This window comes from Capricornis sumatraensis, chromosome 15 (genome assembly GCF_032405125.1).
Source record: "Capricornis sumatraensis isolate serow.1 chromosome 15, serow.2, whole genome shotgun sequence".
Taxonomy (NCBI): domain Eukaryota; kingdom Metazoa; phylum Chordata; class Mammalia; order Artiodactyla; family Bovidae; genus Capricornis; species Capricornis sumatraensis.
Window position 1 is genome coordinate 34,508,249 of NC_091083.1, and position 27,051 is coordinate 34,535,299.

The window sequence follows — 27,051 nt, forward strand, 5'->3', positions numbered from 1 at the left end:
CCGTGACTCAACATGTGCCGCGTTTTTTTGGTCCGAGGTCCTGTATCCCTAGCGGATATTTTCTCCAGATGAAAGGCTGGATCACGGCTGTGGGCTGCTCACTTTCGTCTGCTCCCCACTGGTTCTCACAAGGCGGACATTCCATTGTGCTGAGCAAAGAGGATGCTGGAATCAGAGGCCAGAGTCTCTGGGGCCAGTCGTCCTGCGGCTCTGGCTGCTCTCCTTCCCCTCTCATCTCACACCGGGCTACCGCTGCATTTCTCTGAGATCAATAAGAGCTCTCGGAGCTACCTGAGTTTAAGGCTCCGGAGAGAGCCTCTAATTAAGCAATTAAGCTGTTGGTCGGAGGTCACTTTAATCCTTGGCCTTTGTGAAAGGAAACCTAATGGGGCCGTGTTCATGCTGACCATACAGAGTTCTGCTCAGCCGGTGGGTCCTGCTGTTGCCTGAGCAAGAAAGGCTCACAGTGTGTCATCGAGGGAAGCCAGAGGTTAACGACGCCAGGCACTCAAAAGGATTGAGCAGAAAGTGCACTCGTATCACCAAATTAGTTGAAACCTGAATGTAAACTGAGCTTTCTAATGAGTTTCCCCACGATGCCATCACCATTTCAATAGCAGTCAAAAAACCCAGTTTCTCTCTTGTTTTCATTAGAACAGCATGAAATTCTAGAAGACATGCTTCTGCAATGTTATCTAAGCTCTCATGTGGCTCAAAAGATTGAGATCGAATGTCAATAATTGTGCCAGGAGGTGAATTCCACTCAACACGCTCCCAAATGTTCCGACTTCAATTTTCCATTGGGGCGCTGATCGTCGTAAGAGCAGAGATGACAACAGTTCCCGTATTCCTGTGTTCAGCCATGCATCTGTTAGTCATTCATGCATCACACAGATTGATCCTCTGGCAAAGACTGTCACTGAGGGTTCCGTGAAATGGGGTGGAGGCTGTGCATTACTGTTCTGTTGTTCCATTTCATCGGTTTCTTCTATGTGCTGAAAATTGTGCCTCTAGTTCCCTGCAGCCAGGGTGAGGGCTTTGGGGCTCCCTTGGGTTTATACTGTGTCCACTGGGGACCTCTGGAGACGAGACCTCCCTCAAGAAGAGCTCTCTTCTGGACAACAAATGTGGAGAGGACCCTCCACCACTGCCAATGGACTTGTGCCCCAGAGGATGAACAGAAGCCCAGTGCTGTGGAGTCAGACTGTGACCTCCGGGATGAATCCACTACTGACATCACCTGCCCCTTCGTGTCTGTTTCTCCAACTCCTCCCTTATTCTCCTCTTCAAACACAACTCAGAACTGGATCCTCTCCCCAAGGTCTCCTCTTTCTGCTGGTTCCCCAGGCACTTGATTTTATAAATGAGCAAACTAGCATCCCCCGGAGAAGGCAGTGGCACCCCACTCCAGTACTCCTGCCTGGAAAATCCCATGGATGGAGGAGCCTGGAAGGCTGCAGTCCATGGGGTCGCTAAGAGTCGGACATGACTGAGCGACTTCACTTTCACTTTTCACTTTCATGCATTGGAGAAGGAAACGGCAACCCACTCCAGTGTTCTTGCCTGGAGAATCTCAGGGACAGGGGAGCCTGGTGGGCTGCCGTCTATGGGGTCACACAGAGTGGGACACGACTGAAGTGACTTAGCAGCAGCGTCCCCAGGAGACGCATGGAGAGTTGGTGGTGGTGCTGAACCTGGAAATGACTTCCTGGTAGTGTCTCATACACAGTGGACACCAAAGACCAAATGGATGGATGGAACTCAGACCACCTGACTTCAAAGGAAACCCACTTTGCAATTCATGTTTGAGATCCCAACATTTTTCCCCAAATTAATAAGTGAAGTATAGGTTCATCTGAAAAAGTTCTGAATGGTTCCAAAGTAACTCTGGTTTTATCTTCTCCTCCTATTTTTTCAGTTGTGCTTTATCCTGTGACTCAGTCTTCTGCAGATATGCTGTAATTGTTATATTTTACCAAAATACTTATGGCTTGCTTGCATTATAGTGTTGGTTCTGATATTAATTTCTACCTGGTCTTAATCCTGACCTGTTTGCACCAAAATTTTCTTGTTTTTCAAATAAGCAGATGACAGTAAATTATCTCTAACCTCTCCTCTTTTAATCTTAACATTCTATGTATTCAATAAACACAATGACCTGTTAAAAAGGATATTTCCACTTCTGAGAATCCAAATTGTTAAAGGAACTTTAAAACCCTGATGGCTGGCCCCATTCAAGCATAATTTACTTTGGTATTGAATAATACACTTGAGCTCTATTAAAAATCCATGAACACAAACATTATCTGGCAACATCATTGGCAGTTGAATATTTTTCTCTTTGCTAATGACTCTAAGTAGCAGAACTAAGAAATTAACTTGACTGTATCCACAATGAATGACTAGCTTTGTATGAACTTAGACTACAGAGATATTATGTAAGATACTGGACTTTTAGGGACATTTCACATCCAGTGTCCATCTAGCTATAAAGAGCGGTAGCTAGTGCCTCAATGCCTGCCTTTATGAACCCCTGGACAGCTCAGTAATACTTGAAGCCAAGCTCCCAGCCTTTCCAGTACATTGCCTGCCTGGTTCCAAACCTATTACTCCCATAATTGGGGCCACTTGACAACCCTACCCAGCAGAGCTCTACCCCAACTTATCTGAATAGTCCTTTTCCACATTTCTTTATCTCAGTTGTGTCCAACTCTTTGTGACCCCATGAACTAGCCAGCCAGGCTCCTCTGTCCATGGAATTTTCCAGGCAAGAATACTGGGGTGGGTTGCCATGCCCTGCTCCAGAGAATCTTCTCAACCCAGCGATCGAACACCGGTCTCCGGCGTTGAAGGCAGACTCTTTACCATATGAGCCACAGGGAAGCCCTCTTTTTGTGGAAGTGAATTACAAATTGTATAAACAAAAATGACTTAGCTTGTGTATGATTTATGCAATTTTAAATATAAATAAATTTGCCAATCTGAAAAGAAATCTTACAGTTGGCTATGGGTTCAAATTTCTCATTCTGAAAATATGAAATCTGCAGAACCAGTCCGGTCCTTCCTAAGGTCTCTGCCCTAGTAACTGACTTCATCAGTTCCTTCATCAATTCTTACACTCAGCTGCTCTTTCATGACCAGCACCCTGCAGTCCAGGTATGCTTAAGCTCCTTCACAACTAAAAATAATAACAACAACTTTCCATGGGTCCTGCCTCCCATAGGCTATTACTCTTTATCCTTCTCTACCATTCATGTCCACTGTTCTGAGAAAAAGCTAAGAAGCTCCTGTATCTCTAAACCCACTGTGATCTGGAGTTTCCCAACACCACCTACACCAGTCCTGCTCCTTTCAAGGTCACCAAAGACTGAATCCAGTGGCTTCCTTTCAGCCTCATCCTGGTTGACCTCTGCTGGACTTGGTCCCTTTGCCCACCCACTCTTAAAAACTGACTTCACTTTTGGTTCCTACGCTACCACTCTCTTTTGCTTCTCCTCCCGTCTTCTTGGGTAACGCTCAGTATCCTTGCCTTCTGTTTCTCCCTCTTGTCGTTTAGTTGCTAAGTCATGTCCAACACTTTTGTGACACTATGGACTGTAGCCTCCAGGCTCCTCTGTCCATGAATTTTCCAGGCAAGAATACTGGAGTGGGTTGCCATTTCCTTCTCCAGGGAATCATCTCAACCCAGGGATCAAACTCATGTCTCCTGTGTCTCCTGCACTGCAGGCAGGTTCCTTACCTGTGAGCCACAGGGAAGTCCATCATCCTCCTAAATGGTAGTTTAGGGCCAAGGGTTTACTTGATCCCTTTTTCTTCACAAAATACTCCTCTATAGGATTCCATCTACTTCTGTGTTAGTGCCAGCTCCTGGGCTCTAGAGCGCAGGCTCGATAGTTGTTATACACAGGCTTTGTTGCTCTGCGGTATGTGGGATCTTCCCAGACCAGGGCTCGAACCCATGTCTCCTGCATTGGCAGGTGGATTCTTCACCAATAAGCCACCAGGGAAGCCCTGGGGGGAGGGCTTGCTGTGCGACAAGCAGATCACTTATATGATCTTAAATATCCCAACAACAAAACTGACATGGTTACTCCGTACTGCCCCCATTGCAGAGTTAAGGAAATTGAAGCTGAAAGACTAGCTTTCTCCTGGACATCACAGCTAAAAGGGGCAAAATCCAGGCTCAGCACCAGGGAGAGCTAAGTTCTTAACCATGGCACTATGGTGTCCCACACTGCCGGTACAGTTCACTTTTTACATTCAAGTATGGCTCAAGGGCTTATCAGCATCTGCTTCTGATACTCCATCCCCCTACTGGCTGGGAGACCCCAACTACTTCACACAGAATGCCCTGATCCTGACAACCTGTGTGGACTATTACATTTTGTATTTTAGCATATCTGCTAGACTGGACTCCTCCCAGCACCAGTATGAGGATTCATTTTCTTATCTTCATGCCTAAAGACCAGATCATATTTGAGGTTTTACTTCCTCATTTCTGTTTCCTCTCACTACAGTTTATGAAGCCAAGCCCAGCTGCATGCTGAGATACAGCCACGGTTACTAGAAAACCCAGTCTGTGTATTTATATATTATGTAATTAATAGGTGGAAAATCCTACTCACAGCCACGGGATGGGAAACAGTGCTGCCATGCTGGGTGTGCCTTTGACCTAGGCTTTGTTTTTTTCACATACATTTGTTTATTGAATTCTATGCATTATGGACTTTCACAGAGAGAAGAAACTGTGCCTAGAACCATATAGACTGTGAGAGGGAGAAAGAGATGGAGAAATACCCACCAGAGGCACAACAGTAAGGTAGACAAGATGTCTCGGGCGCATTCAAACTTCTCTTGAAGGCACCTCTACTGTTTCAATGCATTGTTTCACCTTCATATTTAATGGTTATTTTAAGAGATTACAGAGTTTCTGGTTGGGAGTTATTTTATTGCTTCAAATTTAAGATACAATCTCTTTTTCCCTTTCAATCATCACCACTGAAAAGTCAGCATTCAGTCTGCCACTTTCTAAAAGATACTTTGTTCCCCTACTCACCAATTCCCCTGGCTGATTGTAACTTTTTTTCCTTGATCTTTTAGATTAAAATCTTTAAGTTTTTTTTAGATAAGTATGTCTTTCTATTTGTCTTGCTTGGCTGTTTGGGTTCCTTGGGAATCTTGGTTTTATAAACTGATGTCTTTCATTAGTTTTAGAAAAGCCTTAGTCATCAGTTCTTCAAATATTGCTACTACTCCATTTATAAATGCATGTTACATCTTTTATATGTATCCTATATATATCTTAACCTCTGTTCTGTATTTTTCACCCTTTTGCTTATAAATATATATTCTCTGGATAGATTCTTCTGAAATCACTTGTTCTCTCTTCATCTCTAATTTGTCTAACATAAAGCAAACAAAAAAACCCAAAATCCTTCTGCTGAGATCTTAATTTCAGCTTTTGCATTTATCCACTTTTTAAATTTTCAGTGTTTTTCAATTTGCAATGTTACTTTTTATGATTTGCAGTCTTTGTCAGAAGTTCTAAGTTCGACTTTATCTCCATAGTCTCAGCAACCATAGCTGCTTAGTAAGCTGTGTGCCTGATAACTTCAGCACCTGGCATATCAGTGTGTTTATTTCCATAGTCTGTTGTTCATGTTGAATCTCATTTATGGTGCATCGTCCCTCATGTATATGAACATCTTTGATAATTTGCTTGCTGTTGCATATGAAAATTATTGGTAGAAATGAGGTCTGGAATGATTTTTATCTCCCTTTGAAGAAGAGTTTAAATTGTTTTGGTCAGATGTCCAAGGCCTGGATGCATTAGTGATGCAAGGTTGCTCTCATTCTATGGCTTCAGATTTGGGGGCCACTCAGGTGACTGGAAGCTGGGATATGGTCTTTGTGAAGGCTGTTTTACTTCCATTCTACCTATGATTCAGGATGTTTTATCAGTACTCCTACCCCATTCAGATCCTGGACACAAGTTTTGTTCCCGTTTGCCCTGAAGAGATCTCAGAAATGCTGCTAACTCCTTCTGGATCAGCAAATGCCGACAGGCAAAAGCAGTCTCAAATACCAGGCTCATATCTCTATCAGATACTAACTCAGAAACCTCACACACCTTGTGAGTTCCTTGTTGCATTAGGAAAATGCTGTAAAACATCATTCAAATTTTTTAAATTGTCCTTGTCAGGAGAGTTACCATTATGGAAAGTGGATGCCCTACACCTTAAGTTCGTATAAGGCTTTGCCAATTTAGACTCTGAAGACGCATGTTAAAACGTTAATACATAGCCATAAATCAACTGAACTTTTAAGTAGATTAATGACTTAATCTTGTAAAATAATTCTCGAAACCATTCCATTAGACTGGACTACTTTGAAAGTTATGAAACAACTTTTGAATTTTCCTGAGTTAAATTTGAAAGCTAGCAAGTTGGAATTTGTATAAGAAACTGCCAGGAAACTAAAACAGAATGATCCATTAGCCAAGAGGATCTGGTTTGTATTTGAATGAGAATTCTCTAAATACAAATAAAAGATGGAAAATCTTTTGTAAAGAAAAAAAAGTTTCAAAATACAACCTAAGTCACTCTCACATTAGGCATTAGTTTCAGGTGAAAATGTATTAAAGTTGTTGACAGTGATGGAAAGTTTCTGAACCAACCAACAGCCGTAGCTCTTCTCCTCTACTCTATCTCACCATCTAGTCTGTTCCTGAACTGATTTGTTCAAGCAGCAGATCAAGATATCCTGAGCTCAAGAAAAGTGAAACCTTGTGAGAACCTGCAGACAGTTAATAATAACTGACTGAAAGTGGCTCTGATAAATTCACTATCATAATCCACTACACTTCCCTAATCTTTCTTGCAGCCAATTCTGGCCAATTATCTGTAAGGGGGCTTTTGTAAAAATTTTGCTTGCTTGATTAAAAAAAAACATACAAGATGGAAACAACAAACACTATTCCTTCTCCTCTTCTTCAGATTTGAACTTAGGGTATTTGGAATTGCTGCAGCCATTTTTGGACCAAGAGGTAACAAACACAAAATGAAAAGCCAGCTCACTAAGAGTGGTAGAGCAGAGACTGGGTTGTTAAGCAAACCTCCTGGTTTGTGTTTCAGTTCGGTTCAGTTCAGTCGCTCAGTCGTGCCCGACTCTTTGCGGTTTGTGTTTAGGTAAGAAATAAATGTGCTTGTATTTTAAGTTGCTAATAGTCGAGTTTCCTGTGATTTGACATTGAAAACATCCATAGCCAACACATCCACTAAACATGCTCTGTTTTGACCAGAGACAAGGCTTGAGATTTGTGTCACTTACCAAAACACAAGAGTCCTGAGGTTCAAGGTCAAAGTCGGTGAAGTTCAAGAGAACACGGTGATGTTTTTCCACTTGAATGACCCAAGTACAGTCAGTGTTGCTCCTATAAGGACTGGGGTAATTTGGAGAATGAATCTCTCCACTGGGAGCCTGGAAAATGCCACCACAACCTATGGATGAAAGACCCAATACAATAATAAGAGGAGTCTCTGATGCACAAAAATTTACACCATTATCTGGGAGCAGAGAAGAATATGCTACTTTGTTTGACCACCATTTTAATGTAGTCTTTGGTAAACATTCTGAAGAGCTAAATACTCACTATTAATTTTTGCATTCCAACAAAACAAAGACGGATGTCTAAGACTTCAAATACTTTAGATACTAATGCCACATTATTTTCAAAATATTGAAAAATAATGCAAGTAAAATCAAGTCTTCAGAAAGCCATGAAATGCCTCTTCATTGTTTTCTAAAAGTATAACATACTTTAAGAATAACACATCTGGTTCTAAGAATGCTGATAATTCAGTAGTGTGAGGTATGAGTGGTAGTCGTTCAGTCATGTCTGACTCTTTGCGACCCCATGAACTGTAGCCCTCTAGGCTCCTCTGTCCATGGAACTCTCCAGACAAGAACACTAGAATGGGTAGCCATTCTCTTCTCAGGGGATCTCCCTGACCCAGAGATTGAACCGGGTCTCCTGCTCTGCAGGCAGATTCTTTACCATCTGAGCTACCAGGTAAGCCCAATTCAATAGTATACAATTTTACAAATAATTTAACATCTACTTTTAAAAATTTGATATTCTGGACTTTACACAGCCATTAAGTTTTTTAATTCCTATGATGTAATCAAATACCTATCAATGTCTAACTCTGTGACCCACCATTTCTCAGATTTATGACAATATAAACTAGACAGGGAAAATTCAGTGTTATCTTCTGATAACTGAGAATCATTTTGGGGTAATCTAAACACTATGTAAGTATAATTTTTTATTAAATTAATGAATCATTAACTTTAGGAAAGACCTAATAAACTTAACAGTATTACCTTTGACCTGCAGAAGTGGGACCATAAGGCAGCCTGGAGTCCTATCTCTGCTTTTACATTTTTTAGCTGTGTGATTTTGGACAGGCCACTAACTTCTCTAAGCTTCAATTTCTCCATTAGTAAGATGAGGATAAGAAATGAACTTCCTTTAGTGGGTGGTTGTGAAGATTAAACAAGACAGTCTTTGTAGAATAGTTAGAAAAGTGCCTGACACAGAGCAATTCAGTAAACACTGCTTTAATTAGTAGTTGTATCAATTAACATCTGCTCAGAGTTGTGCATTAATACTTTATCTTTGAAAATCTGCAACAATTTATTTAGACAGCCTAAGATCTTGGGCAGAAAGTCACTATATAACAGAAGGTAATAATTCCTAGGAATTGGCAAGTTTCACATTTATAGTTTGGGTATTTAACAAGTATCCACACACACGGCATAAAGTAATTTACCACTTTACTAATGCCCACATTGTAGCTGGTGAACAAGCAGAAATCCCACGGGGATCAAATGAGTCTAACCAGCCACCCTGCTTCTGCTTTCACCATGGATGTGCATGCTTGCATTGGCTGGTTTTCACATACGAGGTGACTCTTTGGAAGTTAAACTCCATTGTGTTTTTTAGGGAAGTGTATATTCCAAAGCAATGCTCCCTATTAGGGAAGTCAGAGTAGTAATAGAGGATGTAGCCTTCATAGCACTCTCTAAATATGTCATGAAATTAAATAAAGGTTCAACTGAAGAATTTAGTGATACCTCCTTGGTTCACCCACCTCCAGGGACTGCTCTCCATGAGACATTGAAGCCTCTCCCATTTATGGAACTGTCAGTCTTAAACCGGATGGCCAGCTCATTTCCAGTGCTGGAGACCTGCATGGGATTCTCAGATGATCTTTGTACACACAGCTGGGCTATCCTGGGTGAGCGGAAATCAGGACCTCCATAGATCTATGATGGGATGGAGAAGAAAGAACTTTGAGAGAGATATGTAGGCAATTATAATCACTAGCCTTTGGATTCTATAATATTATTAGTAGAGAGTGAAATCTCAGCCACCCTGGGTGGGTGTGAGCTGTAAACTTGAGTTAGATTTTCAAAGGCATTCCCTCTGCCCTTGGAACACCCAGGTTCAACCACCCACAAAATGCTGGCTTATTCCATTAGACAGAACTATAGAGCTGAACTGAGGAGATAATTCCAGAACCTTCTTATCACGCCTCTTCCTTTTTTTCAGTCTGCATAGGATTTCCTGCTTTCTTTGGCAGAGGCACTGCAGATAGTCCAGCATCATGTCTGATTTGCTAATTCTTCTGGGCACAGGGGAATAGTCTGAGCACAAAGCCATTTTGTTTGTTCATTGAAGACTATTGATCACCCTGCTACATTTTTAGGATTTTCCATTTGCGATCTGAATATTTCAAATTAGGATTTAATATGAAACTTTTGCTCCTTCAGAGAGACTGAAAATGTAACCTCTATCAGTGTGTTCTGTGGTGTCCTCAGGAGGGAGTCCTACAGACCTCTCTGTATTTCCTTCCAGAGCCTGGGCACTCCCAGGAGCAAGATGAAAAGTACTCAATTTCTACTCAGCAATCACCAGGTCTCTGCCCCACTACATCATTCTCACTTGTCCTCAGACCTCCTCAGCTCCTCCAACTTGCAACTATTTGTCTCACTGGACCTGATACCCCAGTGACACATTTCTCTCCCCAGTGTGTCCTCTGGACTGCATGTCCAGTATCTTGCAGGAGGTGTAGCCCCGCCCAGTAGAGGGGGAGGCGCGGGCCCAGGCTGCCTCTCACACAGGCTTCTCAAGGGCCCCTTGGATAACCAGTGTGTGTGGGGCTGGGGGATGCGGATGAAGAAGACAAGAACCACACAAAGATGCAGAGCCCCTGCTTTCAATCTTGCCAAACTTGTATGTGTAGAATGACCAATTTTTTGCTGACAGTTTTCAGGCATACTGGTATCTTGGCCCTTCTCTCTCCCTCACGAGAACATCCATTTAAATCTAGGCTCAGGTCAGAATTGGAAAAGCGCGGCTCCATGCCCTCCCCACCCCCTCGCCCTCTGCGTCTGCGTGGCTCTCCCACCCTGAGTTTCTCCCCATCCTCAGGCCCATGCCCCTGCCCACCCCAGGGCAGCTGCTGACTGACGCGGGCATCACTCGAGTGTACTCCAGAGAAGAAGAGAACAAGCAGCCTACTTTCGGTGAGGAGCGTGTGATTTGAATCCATAATGATTTCTTTGTCTGATTAATTCCCCCCAGCCATGCGGGAAAGGCCAAAATGAATGAGGCCGCTGTTCCAGGAGGGCCGAGCACAAGGGCTGTAATTGCAGAGGAATGAAGCGAGCAGGCTGCTTGGTGCTGGTTTTCCTCAGGAGGAGTGCTGTTTGCCCAGCCCCCTCAGTCCCATCGGAGGGGGAACTAAAGGAAGAGGCCTGTGTGGCCCTTTACACGTACACACAGGCAAAGGGCAGAAACCACACTGCTGCTGGTTTAGCATCCTTGAGAGTCCCCTGCTCCCTGGCCCAAGGCTCAGAGCTCAGAGCCTGAAACCCACAGCCTGAGCTCCCAGTTGTTGGCCCCACAAGCAGCACATATTTGGACAGCACACTGACTGTAAGGGTTTAGTTCTAACAAAGAAAACTTGCACATCAGCAAAATATTCTGCTTTCCCTGCTCAGGGTCCCCTTGAGATCACAAACATAATAGGAATGAGTCGGCTGGGCCTAGAAGCCTCCAGAAGGGTGAGCACTGCCGCTTTGATGTTCTGTGCTTCCCCTCTTACTGGGTCAGCCTCACAAAGACAGTGGAGGAAAAACCAGTGATTGTCTGGGGTGTTTTTTTGCACTGAGGGGTGGCTTTCCTTTTCTGCTCTGTGCCCCTTTAGGCTCCTTTCTCCAACCGAAACAAAAGAACGGTACTTTTCACTTCCACTAATAAAAGCAATGGTTAGCACATGACTCTTCAAAAGAGGAAAAAGATGGAAAGAATGTCAGGGTGTGGTCCGCTGGATTGCAGCGTGTGACTCAACGTTGTGGGGAAAAGAATTGACCTGATGATCAGAGATTAAAACATGTGTTTTTAGCCAATGCTCAGGATAGAGAGCATTTCAAAGCCTACGGTTTTAATCTGTTTTGAACATTTCTTTCTGCTCTGTTAGCTCCATTTATTGTTACAATCAAGTCAGCATTCCAGGGTTATGAGTAACCAAAGGGCTGCTGCTTAATGCAACTGGCCTCTCTTTGGACACTGGTTTTTGAGAGAAAAATCCACTGGCTCTTGGTTAAATCAGGGGAAACCCAGGTAAGCCCATACCTGGTGACAGTAAGACCCGCTGGGCTATGCTCAGAACAAACAAGGAGGATGTGAGGGAGGGCAGATGGGTGGAGAAAGCTGGTGGTGTTTTCATGCCACACACCTGCCAGGGGTAAAATATCGTGAAACCTGTTGCTAACATGTTATCAGCATCCATGTGGTGAGGGATGGAAAAAATTCTTTTTTTTTTTTTTTTTTTCAGAAATTAACCAGATTGATGACAGCACTTTCTTGAGCATCTGCAGAGATGTCAAACAAGGTTTAGGAGAGCAAGTCAGTTACTCAGTTTAGTGTTACAGCAAGAGTTACTCACTTTAGCCTTAAAAAAATTTTCCCAAATATTTAAGGGCTTCAAAGTATACCCTCAAATCCTGGTTTGATGGAACATGTGAAACCACTTTGTCCTAATAAACCAAGTCCCCAGCAAACTGCAGCCTCTTATTCCAGTTTTCTGTGGGGATCTTGCTTGAACACTGCTGCCCAGGGGCCTTCTTTGTCCCTCTGTCCCCTGAGGCTGCTCACAGGGATCAGGCCTGCCCTTTGCCTTCTCATGTACTGGGTGTGACAAAACCAAAGCACAATGAACCTATTTACATTCTGCCAAGTGGGCAGCAATACACGGGCTTTGGAATATGAAAATGAAGGGTGAGGAACATTTCACATTACTGCGGAAAACCCTGCAGCCAGCCCTTTGTATCAGTTAAGGGGGTTCCAGCAACTGAGGATTCTTGTCAGCAGGAGGGAGCATCTCAGCCTTTCACCTGGAGCCTTATTTCTACTTCACACTCTGAGTGCTGAATTTCATCAATTTCGGGAGCCACCTTGCTCTCTCTGCCGCATAAGCCGGTCCTCTTCTGAGATAGAGTTGTGACTGGGCAGCAGGACTTACGTGAAGACGAGGGTCTGGGCTGAACCCAAGGATGCCCTTGTTCTGTCACTTTCTGCAGCATCGACCTCCTTTGCACAGACTTGAGCTGCTATGTGCCATTCCTGCTGACTCTGAGCCCATCCAGGGAAGGCATGATTTGAGAACCCCGTGTCTTTTCAAGGAAAGAACTCGGTTTGTAATTAAGGTTTTCAAGTGTTAAAGTTTCCTGTGAAGTCCTATAAACACACACTCATTTCAGTATCTTGCCCACCTCTGTGTTTTGACACTGGCTGATGTGGACTGTGCAGTGGTGGATAAGTTCAGTTCTTAGCTCTTCCACTCGCTGTCCTTAAGGTTGTGGAAAAATCCATCAACCTTTTTGACCCTCTGTTTTGACAGCAGTAGAAGGGGGACAGAATTCCCCTCTTACCTCCCAGGATTAGTTAACACTCAAGTGGGAAAATGGAGGTTGGATTTCCTTTGCGATCACAATAAATGTACATTATCACTGCAAGGCAGTCAGAAGCTTGGAGATTTTCATTTATCCCACAAACAGACATCAGGTGTTTACTATTTGCCAAGTGCTCTATGGCCCCAGGGTATAGCAGAGAAACAAAACAAAAACAGACACACAGCCTTCATGGAGTTTTGAGTTCTACCAGCTACAGAACCTTGTCGTGATGCAATCCCTACGGTTGAGGTGATAGGAATTTCCTGTGTACTTGGACATTATCTGATGACTAGATTACTGCAGCGAACAGCTGGTTATAATTGATTCTCAAAGGCCATCTTCATAATCTGCGATACAGTGTTGGTAGCAGGGTTGGAGCAGTTGAGGGGACTTCCTGGGCTCACTGTCCTGCTCCCCTCCACCCACCAAGCACTCGCCTCTTCTCTACGCTCTGCCGCCCACTGCCTTCCTAAGGGAGCTTTCTCAGACTGGAAGTATGCGGTGCTGACAATCCCAAGTGCCACCCTCCATCAGTGCGAATGGGAGCTGGGGGACCAATGCCTCAGCCTGTGTCCTGAGAAGGGTGATTCGGAGGAACAGACCTCATGGGACCTCGGAAGGTCATAGCAGGATTAAGCTCTCATTGCCAACAGCAGCAGCTCCCTTCCTTGGCTCACCCTCCTCAGTCCCCCTCACCCGGTTCCCTGGTTCCCTCCTTTCTGCTTCCTGGCACTACTTCCCAGTCACATTACCTGCCCCCCAACATCCAGAGGAGAACACTGTTGGCCACTGGAAAGAATTTGGGAATTTTTGCAGAGTGATTTCTGGTTCTACCCCAAATCTTGTAATGTGCTAAAAAACAATCTGAATTCCTACCTCCAGAACATCGAAGTTGCAGCTTGCATGATACTCCACATCAAAGTCATGGATGGTGAGCTGAATGCTACTCCCAGGGGCTGTGTGAATGTACCAGATACACTCCCTGTTGGCGGGGTACCTGTTAGGGTAGCCGGGGCTACTGAAGGAGCCCGTGTCCCCAGACAGCTCTCCACCACAACCTGTGAAAACCACAAGACTCAGTCAGTTCAGAGGGCATCAGCCACGGGCAAAAATTCAAAAATCCAACTATATAAAACATAACTGAAAATGTACAATGCCTAATTTATGGAAAAAAGTCATAATAAAATTATAATGAGCAGTTATAAAACAATGAGAAAAATATCATGGCTATAGTTCCATTTATTAATTTTTTAAAATTGATTATATCACTTGGTGCAATAATTCTCAGTCCTTATGCTCACCTTGTCAAATCTTTGGTAATATTCTCAAAATGTCATTCTAATAGGTTTTCTTCATTATATTTAGGTGACAATTTCCCAGTAAAAGAATCCTCCCAGTAGGAGATACAATGGACTGTGTAAACAGTCAGTACTAGGTCACTTGGTCTTCAGTTTGCTTGTATCTAATACATTATGCCTAAGTTCTTTTGGACCTAAGATGTGGAATGCTAAGTGTTAAAAATCCTTACCTTTGTTTGAGAGAATCTAGTAAATAAAATATATATATATGTCTATAAAACGCCTTCACATAGATGTTCATAGCATCCTTATTCTTAATCGCTATAAATTGGAAGCAGTCAAGGTATCCTTCAGCAGCTGAATTAGGTAAATAACCTGTAGTCCTCCTGGACATGGGGTATTTTGCAACACTAACAACAAACGGACTATCAAGCCATCACAAAGCATGGAGGAAATGTCTATGTGTATTAAGGAGTGAAAGAAGCCAGACTGGAAAAGCTCTGCACAGCATCATTTTGATGGCATGGCATTCTGGAAAAGGCAAAACTATGGAGACAATCAATGACCTGGTTTGCAGGGACTGGAGGGGAAGGAGAGAGAGAGGGCGTGCAGAAGAGTTTTAGGGAGGTGACACTCCTCTGTATGATACCAGAATGGTGGACATATGCCAGAAACTTGTCAAACCCATAGAATGTACAACAGCGGGAGTGAACTACTGTGAACTATGGGCTTTGTCGATAGAGGCTTATAAGTAATAACAAATGTCCTATTCTAGTGGGGAATGTTGATAACGGGAGATTCTGCTCATGGGTAGAGGCAGGGGTACATGGGAACTCTACCTCCCATTCAGTTTGGCTGTGAACCTAAAACTCTTCTAAAAAATAAAGTCTGCTAAAAACAATACGAAAAATGATATAGGTCCTGACCCTGGGAAATGTATATCCACAAACCAACCAGATAAACAAAAACCTGACATATAAAACGTGGAAAAAGACGCTGCTGCTGCTGCTGCTGCTAAGTCGCTTCAGTCGTGTCCGACTCTGTGCGACCCCATAGACGGCAGCCCACCAGGCTCCCCTGTCCCTGGGATTCTCCAGGCAAGAACACTGGAGTGGGTTGCCATTTCCTTCTCCAGTGCATGAAAGTGAAAGTGAAAGTGAAGTCGCTCAGTCGTGTCTGACTCTTAGCGACCCCATGGGCTGCAGCCTACTAAGCTCCTCCGTCCATGGGATTTTCCAGGCAAGAGTACTGGAGTGGGGTGCCATTGCCTTCTCCGGGAAAAAGACGCTAGCATATGTTTTATGAATGCTTATATATCATGCCTTAGAGAGTAATTAACGTGAATCATTATAACAAAAAATCAAAATGCTACAACATGTGGTACACAATAAATATTGCCACTGCTATGAGTGTTTAGATGCACTTTACAGATATTTCCTATTTTAATGCTCATAAGAACCACACGAAGCAAATATTATGATTATCTTCATTTCTCAAATGTTCAAATCAGTACAAGCTCAAGTCAAGTGGTTTGTCCAAGGAACCCTGGTTGTGAGAGAGGGAGTCATCCATGTACAGAATCTCCCATTATCAACTAATCCACACAATTCACAATGCCAGTGTACTTAATAATAATACTACACTCTACAGAGTCACATCGTTGGTGAGAATTCAGATTTCAGAATGGACAGGGAGAGGAAAAATCACAGAAGTAAAACTTGAGGAAGACTCAAATTTTAAAGACAAAGTTAGAACAAAATAAAGATAAAATTAGAAAAAAGATAAATTGTCTTGTTTCCCAGTAACAATTTTTGGTGATTAAAAAAACATTATTTGCTCTATTAACATATCTTTGTTTTCTATTTTTAATGTTAATCAGCTGGCAAATTCTTCCAAGCACCTTCCCTTTCTGAAATTCAGGCTTTTCATGTTTAAAAATGACAATGACTCCTCATTCCATTGTGAATATACATGCATTTTTCACTTTAATTGGCTTAAGATATAAGGCACTAAACCTGAGGGTTTGTCTACTACCCATCTTATGCAAATTTGTCTGTACTGGGAGTTGGAAAAAAGTGTTTTGAAAGTTCAAAAGAAATAGTCTCCACACTGAATCTCCACTTAACTGAGAAAAGCTGAGAATTCCAAGAAGAATCCTAATTGTGTAAAGAAATTAGATTCTAGCTCAACATGCTACCATCTTCTTGAATGGCCAATTTCCTGCTACCATTTAAAAAACTTCTGCACTTTCAGATTTTAAATTTGTTGCACAGGATGGTATCTATCCTATCAAGTTTCTACTTTTATTTCTGGTGCAAGTTCTGCAAAAAAAATATTTAAAATTAAGTGGGCTGACATTGTTTGCAGGCTGTGGTGAATGTTAAAAAAACATAAATGCCATGAAGATCAGAAAATGTTTTTCCTACTACAACCATCCATGGAAAATATTCCTGAAGCCAAAGTCAGCACAGATTGTACTTGTGCTCTGCACCACTGCACAACCCCAGGGGGCAGCAGTCTCAGAGCATTCCATCCAATGATGCTCCCTGGAGGTGAGCAACACAGAGGCCCACAGAAATCATCTCTTACTAAAATACAGTATAGGTACGCAAGGCCAGGCTCTCACCCCATTTTAAGCTTCTATGGTTCTTGGTATCAGTTGTACCAAACAAGTAATCCAATGAAAAAAAATCTTCAGAGGAAAATAACCTTGTGGTCAAAAAACATAAAAAAGAACAAGGAAATGGAAGCCTGACTACCTCACCTGCATTTTTATTTAGCTTCAGTTCATCAGAAATCTAATTCATTATTTTTTATCTAAAAGTCTTTATAATCATCATTGATTCATCTAAAAGTCTATATAATATATTTTCATTGTCTTTCCAATTGTTTTAGGTTTCCTTGTGAATTCTTTTGCAAATAACAGGATATTAATACTCTTAAATGAGTTGCTGTAAGCTGGAATGATAATATCAGATTCTTGGCAGTCAGCAATGCTTTGAAAAATTACAGTACTTGCTTTATTTACCCACTTGCAGCTCTGGAGACCCACAGTGTACTTTTCCCTAAGATTTAAAATAAACATAAACAAGGTTTATAAAAAACAAAGCACGGCTTTATTTTTAGGTATGCCATGCTCTTTTCTCATGAACAGCACTTAAGTGTGTGTCTCCTAAAGACAAATTCCAATATTATTCAAAATGATACCATATTGGGGAAAAATACTGTGTGGTTGTGAGGAGGAGAAAAGGAAACTGTTGGAGCTTGAAAACTCTTTGCAGCTTTCTTTTTCTCCTACATAATCTCACTACCTCTGAAGTTTAATCTGTCCAAAAGTAACAACTTTGATTTAAAAGTTCATACCAAACGCAAAGTAGAGCAAATTAATTCAGTGGTATTTTATGGTAAAAATTATAAAGTACTGAAATAAAAAGCTAATTCTGATAAGTATGGAAGAAATTTAACTCCCTCTTTGTAGTTCTAAATTTTGAAAGAGACAAACAACTTTCCAATTCTCCTTCATTAATCCATTCATTCAATCAGTATTTGTTGAGTATATGCCATAGTATAAGTGTTAAAGAAGTCAGGTGTATTTAATGCCTCCCCCCAAAAAAATCCATCTGTAGACATTTAAAAAGTGCCATTACCACATGCCCTCCTGCAAACCATTAAGTTTTTTTTGCTTTTCCTCCCGTTTGCAAAGCGTAATTTCAGTAAGTCTTGATTTGAAAAAAAAGTGAATTATATTTTATCTTTCACAAGCTAATTGATGGTACATTATAAATAAGAATAAATAAATCATCATGTTGAGTTGCCAAAAGATATTTTAGAATTTGCTGGTTTCAGTAGTACAATGTTGGCATAATTCCCTTTTGCTACTAATTTCAGTCCACAGATGAGAGACTTTTATCAGCATTTAGCCAGTTATGCCTCACTGTCTTGGGTATCACATTTTTTCCTACATTTGGGGATGTTTTAATAAATCTGTACTTGGTGTCAGGCAAAAAAATATTATGTCAAAATATATCTTTTAAAAATCTGAAAAAAAGAGTAATGTCTATTTTTTCTCTCTCTCTTCAAGTGACAAGGAAAAACAAATTCATGACAAAATTAAGAAAATGTCTGTTAACCCCCAAATTAAACATGTAATGAATTTATTTGATGATTTGCTTCATAAATTAAAGCTACCTTTAGGCTCACAGTGAAACATTAGAACATGAATTTTAAATTGGATAATTATAGGTTAAAAAATGAAAAACAATAAATTCACACCAATAGCTGAGCTTTTAAAATTATAAATGAAAGCAAACAACAACTATAATTCACAGTAAATAGTAGAGTTTTTTAAAGAATATATAATGTGAGTCTTTTGAATTGTATTTATACATCAATTTCCACTTAATTAGCTGTGAAAAAGGGACAGACAGGAAATGTGATTTGGAACCTATATCAGCACATACCATTACCAATAACAGGAAATAGCAAGACAATCCAAAAACTCCTATTGTGTGTAATTCTAAAGGAGAGAGAACATGCTCCAAATGCTGAAATGAATCAAAAGCAAAATGATTTACTTCTGCCTCATCTTATTTACACTGAATAGCAAAGCTGTTTATCTCATTTACTATTTCTGCACTTTGTGTGGTAGAAACAACTTTTATTTTTATTTTTAATAAAGATTGTGGAATTCAAAAATCTACTTATTTGCTTTTCCTATGGAGTTATTCTCAGGGTTGCTAATGTCTAATATTAAAATCTTGCCACAAAATGAGTATCCTAATTTTACCTTCCTATTAAATTTAAATTCATTTGGGTCAGAAAGAAGAAACATTGTTTTGCTCACTGTACTCTCTTGGTGTGAGATTCTAGACTTACTAATCTCTTGTGAAAATACAGTTTCTCTTGAATGAGTCACAGAAGAAAACATATTTCTAAATCCAATCACCTCTTTTTGAGATGGAAACGACATGGCTTCTGGAAAAATCTCAGGTGTTTACATTTCAGTTAGAGTAGAAATAATGGGATAGACACACCTGCAAATGCTAAAACAAATGAAAGTGCTGGAAAAAAATTACAGGTTAGCAAGCTATGCAATAATTTTAAACAATCATGTCTTTGTCAGTCACATCTGTGACTGTGGGTCAGTGACCAGGGGGTCACAGCAAGAGTAGAAAGCGGGGATGGAGGATAGACAAGGCTGGAGATGGAAGAAGTTGTATCAGCCAACAACTATCAAGAAATGGCACAGGAGGTGATGTTTAGACGCCCAAGACCCTCCTCATCGTCATGTCTGTCCCATTGGATGAATAATAAAATGTAGGAAAATAACGAAGCTTGCTATAACTGGGCTTCAGTCCTCTAAAACAGAAGACAGTGATTTCAGAAAGCATTTCGGGGGTCTATATAAAGAAAATAATTAAATGATAAAAATACAAACCAAGAAGTAAACAATGGAGTGCTGAATCAAGAGATTTGAAGGATACCTATTCAGAAGAAAGAGAGAGATGGTGGCTCTTTGTACCCGACTGGTAAGAGAAGATTTTCATGGAGGAGATGACATGATTTCATAGTTGCATGATTTGCACACCAAGGTGCAAAACTTTTGGAAATATAATGGCATACCAAGTAAAGCATAGGCTGTGGCATAAGACAACAGAGCTTCCAGCTGACTCTGCTACTCTTCGGATGACTAATTCAACCTTTCTAACCCTCGGTGTTTTCATCTGTAACAGTGTTAGTACTTAACCACATAGGGCTGTGACATCGATTTAATGAAAAACCAAAGTATGGTTTTTAGCTAAGTGTCTTGCATATGATAATCACTCCACATATACTGTGTATTACAACTGAGCCAGTGTTAATCCAGACCTGGGATAAGACTAGAGAAGGACTTAGAGTTGAAGAGGAACTCCCATACCAGCTAAAGAGTCCTCGTGAATACCCAATAAGATATAAGACATCAATTATTCATGAAGCTACAATAAAGATAGTTCACATCTGTGTGGCAGTGAACAGCTTCTCTGTGTGCTTGCTTCTCATGGACACATCATCTTATTTGAGATTCATAACAACTCTACGAGGTCAGCAAGAATGATCATATCGCCCAAGTGAGGCTCAAGAAGGCTGCTGAACGTGTAACTCACACAGTAATGGCGGCTCTGGGGCCAAACTTTCCCAGCCACCCCCAACCTGTCCCCAACCTCTACTTCCAGGTTCTGCTTTCTCTTCACTATGACTAGTTGGGTGTTTCATCCCTAAGGCCCTGGATTGACAGTGTTCAACACCACCCTCATTACTAAGGCAAAATATCATCATAGCAACCAGAAAAAAAATTATAAAGTAAGAATCTTTTTCATTTAATTTGAGGTCAATCTAACAAATCTAATATACTAATATCAATGGATATCAGCTGAAGTGAAATAAGATAACACCCTGAAGAGAATCATATGTTTTTCAGTTATAATTAGTTCATCTTTAAAAGCTTTTAGTTCTGGTGACTGATCATCTGTTTGATTCTGTTTTCCTCCAAACTCCCAGTCATCAGCTGAAAGGAAGCGCTTACCTTATCAGCCGGAAGCATGCTGATCTACAGAACTCATAACAAGAAAGAGTTAAAAGTTGTTGTTAAACCTGCGCACTTGTGAAGATAACTAAAATCTTTTCCATAGAAGGACTTTGCTAACACTGTTTTGGGGTTTCTTTGTTTGTAAGTTTGATCTAAAACAAGCAGTGAGTTATAAAATCCCGGAACAATGGCAATGAGAAGGATAGTCTGTGTATGTTCCACCCTCAAGGTTTGGGGTGGTTTGGTTGTTTTTTTATTTTTTGCTTTTAACACAAGAGTTCTCATAAAAGCAAATCAGCAAAGAAAGGGTTGCATGGAATTAGAGGCACAAAGTTTAAAAGCATATTCTGTGTTTCCTGCAATTACAATCGCTCAAACCTCTTTAAACTTGGCATTTCCTGAAACTATGTTCCATAAACCAAGAGCATCAGAAGACCTGCCAGCTTGGGAGTGGCATGGCCCAGGCTCCCTGATTTTGGATGAAAAGCAACAGAGAATGGACCCAAATGGGACATCTTCACATCCTCACCCTCTAACCTTGGAGGGAAATGTCTGAGAAATCAGTGATCAGTGTTAAAAAGAAGCTGAAAAGCCAGAGTACAGTAAAAATCAATTTTAAACAAACGGTGATGTTCATATACTTCATTAAAATGAATGATTTCTATTTTAGTAGTTTTTCTATAATTTAAAAATAAAAACTTTTTCTGCTGCAAACCTTGAGAGGTGACTGGTTTTATCAGTAAATCCCTCAATAGTGTAAAAGTATATGCCACAGTCCTGGGATGCAGGAGAAAGGAAAATGATAGGTGTTCATCGTAAAAGAGAAGACTAAAATCAGATGCAGATGACACCACCCTTATGGCAGAAAGTGAAGAGGAACTAAAAAGCCTCTTGATGAAAGCGAAAGAGGAGAGTGAAAAAGTTGGCTTAAAGCTCAACATTCAGAAAAGTAAGATCATGGCATCTGTTCCCATCACTTCATGGGAAAGAGATGGGGAAACAGTGGGAACAATGGCAGACTTTATTTTTGGGGGCTCCAAAATCACTGCAGATGGTGACTGCAGCCATGAAATTAAAAGACGCTTACTCCTTGGAAGAAAAGTTATGACCAATCTAGATAGCATATTCAAAAGCAGAGACATTACTTTGCCAACAAAGTTTGTCTAGTCAAGGCTATGGCTTTTCCAGTGGTCATGTATGGATGTGAGAGTTGGACTGTGAAGAAAGCTGAGCACCGAAGAATTGGTGCTTTTGAACTGTGGTGTTGGAGAAGACTCTTGAGAGTCCCTTGGACTGCAAGGAGATCCAACCAGTCCATTCTAAAGGAGATCAGCCCTGGGTGTTCTTTGGAAGGAATGATGCTAAAGCTTAAACTCCAGTACTTTGGCCACCTCATGCGAAAAGTTGACTCACTGGAAAAGACTCTGATGCTGGGAGGGATTGGGGGCAGGAGGAGAAGGGGACGAGAGAGGATGAGATGGCTGGATAGCATCACCGACTCGATGGACGTGAGTTTGAGTGAACTCTGGGAGTTGGTGACGGACAGGGAGGCCTGGCGTGCTGCAATTCATGGGGTCGCAGAGAGTTGGACACAACTGAGTGACTGGACTGAACTGAATTGAACTGAAAATCAGGTCAACAGCCCTCTTTGAAGACAAAGCCATGAGTGGAGCCCCCAAATGCATCTGACTCACTTGTTAGTACAATTTGCGGGGGGATTTTGTGGGTTAGCACTGATTCTCTGATGACAGAGAGGAGCAATCACGACATGAAATCAGAGAAGGAAATGAGGTAATGCAAAGACCAAGCAATGGGAAATTCTCCAGAGGGGAAAAAAGTTAGAAGGAAGACAAAAGCCGGAGACTCCAAGAGAGGGGAGAGTTGTCAAAGTTGCAGAAGCTCCCGGGTTGGGTTGAATGGTATTCCCCAGGAACCTGTGAATCTGACCTTAATTGGGAAAAGGGTCTTTGCAGATGTTATAAAGTTAAGATGAGGCCATGCTGGATTAGACAGGGGCTGAAATTCAGTATAATTGGTGCCCTTCTAAGAGGTGAGAGATTTGGACACAGAGACATAGAAGGAGGAGGGCCACGGGAAGATGGAAACAGACACTCAAGTTATATGTCATCAAGCCAGTGAAAGCCAAGGGTTCCCAGCAATGAATAGAAGCTCGAAGAGGTAAGGAAGGATTCTTCTCTAGAGCCTTCGGAGGGATGGCCAGGCTGACCTTGATTTTGGACTTCAAGACTCCAGAACTGTGAAAGAATACATTTCTGTTGTTTTAAGCTACCCAGTTGTGGTATTTTGTTACGGTCGCCCTAGGAAGTGAGCTGAGGGCTTTCTTCTGGGTGTACACGTAACATGGTAGAAGGGGTGAGGCCTCCCAGCTATGAGGGCTTTATGCTCATGACCTAATCACCTCCCAAATGCCCCACTCCTAATACTAACACCTTAAGAGTTAGGTTTCAACACATAAATTTTGAGGGGACAGAAACATTCAGACTCAGCACAAAGTCGAGAAAACTAGAGACAAACTTAGGCTAGGTACCACACTAGGAGAAGCCAACTCTAGATTTTAGGGTGACTGTTTACAGTTTCATCTTTCACAGTGATTTCATCACTGGCCCAGACTTTGTGATAGTCATTTTGTCTAAATGTGTTCCATACAGCAATGGATATGAAGTAATCAGTTTTCAATGGTAGGAATAGGGAAAAAAAAAAGAGTGAAATAATATGGTCATAACATGAAGTTAATGACCTGGAAAATAGATACAAGGATTATACAAAGAAGCTCAAAAATCAATGCTGTCCATAGTTTTTAAATGACTTTTAAATTCCCACATAAGATGTCATATTAATATTCAAAATTAAAATCATCATAGCCATTGGACTCTCTGAGATGTCCTGAATCTGAACTGAAGTGTTTCAGCTTACTATACTGTAGAGAAACATGAACTCAATGTACCCGTATTTTAGGACTTTTCACATAATTGATGCCTTTAAACTGTCGTGCTGGAGAAGACTCTTGAGAGTCCCTTGGACATCGAGAAGATCAAACCAGTCAATCTGAAAGGAAATCAACCCAGAATATTCACTGGAAGGACTGATGCTGAAGCTCCAACACTTTGGCTACCTGATGTGAAGAGCCGACTCTGGAAAAGACACCAAATGCTGGAAAAGATTGAGAGCAGGAGAAGAAGGAGATGACAGAGGATGAGACGCTTGGATGGTATCATCAACTCAGTGGACATACGAGTTTGAGCAAACTCCAGGAGATATTGAAGGACAGGGAAGCCTGGCATGCTGCAGTGTGTGGGGTTGCAAAGAGTTGAACACAACTGAGAGATGGAACAACAACAACACATAATATGAATTTTCATTTCCTTTGTATGAAAGGATAAAAATCTTTTTGACCCAGAGAAGTATAGTTGATCTTGTCATCTTTTCATTTTGATTAACTACATCCTCTTTCATCACATGTATGCATTCCAACCAAGATAAAAAATGGTTTCCTAGTAGAAATTATCTTCTTAACAATTCAGAAAAAATCAGTGATTCTCTCTTAGACATTTTCAAATTATTGAAGATCAGCTCCAGTCACTTCATCAAACTTCATCCATTCACTTCATCCAACTAATCTCTTACGGGGTAGCTACCGTCACTTTGTTTCACTTCTCTCGTAAGCTAGTTTGCATAACTAAACCATGGTAACAGAGTAGATGATCTCTGTGGTCTACCCCAGCTCAAACTGTATGATTACTGCAACTATATGCAGCCACTCCAGAGAAAGAAACTTTATGAAGAAGCAGATACTGTGTTGAAGGACAGACAAGCAGTCTCAGCTATTTTGAACTAGTTGTTCACTACGTAATGAGCTTCACCCCTTCATTGCTATGGAGACCATGAAGAAAGAAGAAACTGTGCAATTTAGAGGGGAAACCTTGGAACTGGAACATTATTTACTTGGGAAAGATGGCAGACGTTCATTTGAAAACACCCATTATCCTCAGTGGGAACTTAGCTGCAAAATTACCTACTATAAGCTCTGACCTTCTCTGCATTGCAATATTACTCCATCTTTTTTGCAGTGAAACACTGGGGGAAAACTATTTGCTTGTAGGCAGAGTGCAGCTGTTTAAAACACAGGCTTGGGTGTTCAACACCACACACTTAGTTGTGTCCTCATTCCATCACTGTGAGTTTGAGGAAGTTACTTAACTTTTTCTAAGATTCCTTTCTCAATTTTCTTATCTATAATATGGGGATGAGATGCTGGTTTCAGAGAATTAGTAAGAGAAGAAAAGAGATTGTATTTTTAAAGTGTTAGCCAAAAAAATCCAGCACGCGGTAAAATCCAGCACATGAAAAGCACCAACTTTTCAAAAATTATATTATCAAAATTTTACATAATTACTTGGTCTAGTAATAATAAATGAGGTATCAGTTAAATCAATGCACCAATCATGTAAAGCATATTTTCGTTTGCTGTTAATAAGGCAACATGGTTTTACTTTTATCATCATTAACGTCTTAAAATAAATCTAAAATTACATTTAGGGGGACTTCCCTGGTGGTCCAGTGGTTAAGACTGTGTTTCAAATGCAGGGAGTTCAGGTTCAATCCCTGGTCAGGTAACTAAGATTCCATATACCTCACAGCAAGGCCAAAGAAAGAAAAACGTGTAAAAAAAATTTTTTAAATTATATATAAGTAGCAAAATCTATATTATTTGGCCTGTGAGTAGTCTGTAAGTACAGTAGGAAGGAGAAAGAAATCAGAGACAAGGTATGTCAATTTCATTACTTAAACAGAGAATTCAGAATTAGATTAAACCTTCTAGAATGTAGTTACTATCTCACACTGGAGATTCATTCTTGATTTTGTGAGTCAAGTCCACTGAAGGCTGGCTTTAGTTTCTCTGAATGTTCAGGGGCATATACAAAAATACAAGCCCTTGGACACCCAAGGTCAGAGCTAATTATGGCAATATTTAAGTAAATGCTCAAAAAGGGAAATCTCTGGGGACAAAAAGTATGTTCTATACAGAACATCATGTTCATTTTGTGTTGATTTAGTCATTTGGGGCTGCTACAAAACTTGAAACTATAAAAAAAAAATGTGTGGTTTCTTTTTTCATGTTGTACAGAAAAGTGTGGAATCCCCTGGAAAGTGTGTGCAGTGTCCATCAGGGGTGTTGCTGCCAAGCAACCAGAATACAAACAGAAGATTTGAGAAAGCCCTGCTTTTTGGCCCAAATCTCAAGGACTATTACAAGTTGTGCAATGTATGATTTGGGAAGGTCATGGTTGTTTGATGGTTACTTTTACTTTTTTTTTTTAACTGTTTGGAAAAGTAGCGATGGAAATAGAGCTCAGCCTTTCACACAGTAGCGATGTGGGAACCGGGATGCCAGATTTCTACAAGGTCGCCACTGGTTACGAGACACAGAGCCAACATTGCATGAAGGTCAACTATGTGTATGTGTATTTTCTGTTGTCGTCAGGGAAGCAAATAATGTCAGGATTTAAGTTTTCCACTCATAGTGAAATGTCTACATAGGTTCAGTGTAGACTCTCATTACTAGGACCTTGCTGGAAAAATTGTGAAACCAAGGCAAGAAGAGTTGGGTGATTTTCTTCATATGTTATCATCCCAACTTTACAAACTTCCAAACAGATTCCTTTTTACATGACCATTATCCATTAAGAACTTCTTTCCAAAAAAGATGTTAAATGAGAATCTGCCCTAAATAAAAATCAGACACAGTATCATAATACAACAATCTGTGCTTTGATTCTCCACTAAGACTGCACACAACTTTCAATCTCCTGGCTTAAACGTTTTCCAAGAGCAACAAAGACAAAAATCCAAAATATCAAATATGCTGAAGTGGCCAGAATAAGTACAGCAGGATATAGCATGTGTAAATGCTAATGCTAAGAAGAAAGCCTTGTTAACAGTTGGGGAAATAACTTTTAAATTAAACAGAACTAACGTTTTTAAAAGGTTTCTCTTTTACTTAAATTTTGACCCAAACTGAAGATTTCTCTATCACACTACATAATCAATCACGGGAGTCTATGCTTTTATCCATCTGTCTTTATCAAGAGCTTGCTTACAGATTTACTGAACAAAGGACACATTCTTGAGCGCAGATGAAGTTAC

At 40.9% G+C, this 27,051-nt stretch overlaps 1 protein-coding gene across 1 annotated transcript in view; it reads right to left on the reverse strand.

Moving 5' to 3' along the window:
- Positions 1–27,051, reverse strand: part of CUBN (cubilin) — a 272,488-nt gene that overhangs the window by 127,322 nt on the left and 118,115 nt on the right. The window contains exons 29-31 of the mRNA XM_068987509.1: positions 13,900–14,081; positions 9,156–9,330; positions 7,330–7,499 (exon numbers count right to left, since the gene is read on the reverse strand). Of these exons, the coding sequence (XP_068843610.1) occupies positions 7,330–7,499; positions 9,156–9,330; positions 13,900–14,081 (527 nt within the window). The remainder of the gene's footprint in view (positions 1–7,329; positions 7,500–9,155; positions 9,331–13,899; positions 14,082–27,051) is intronic.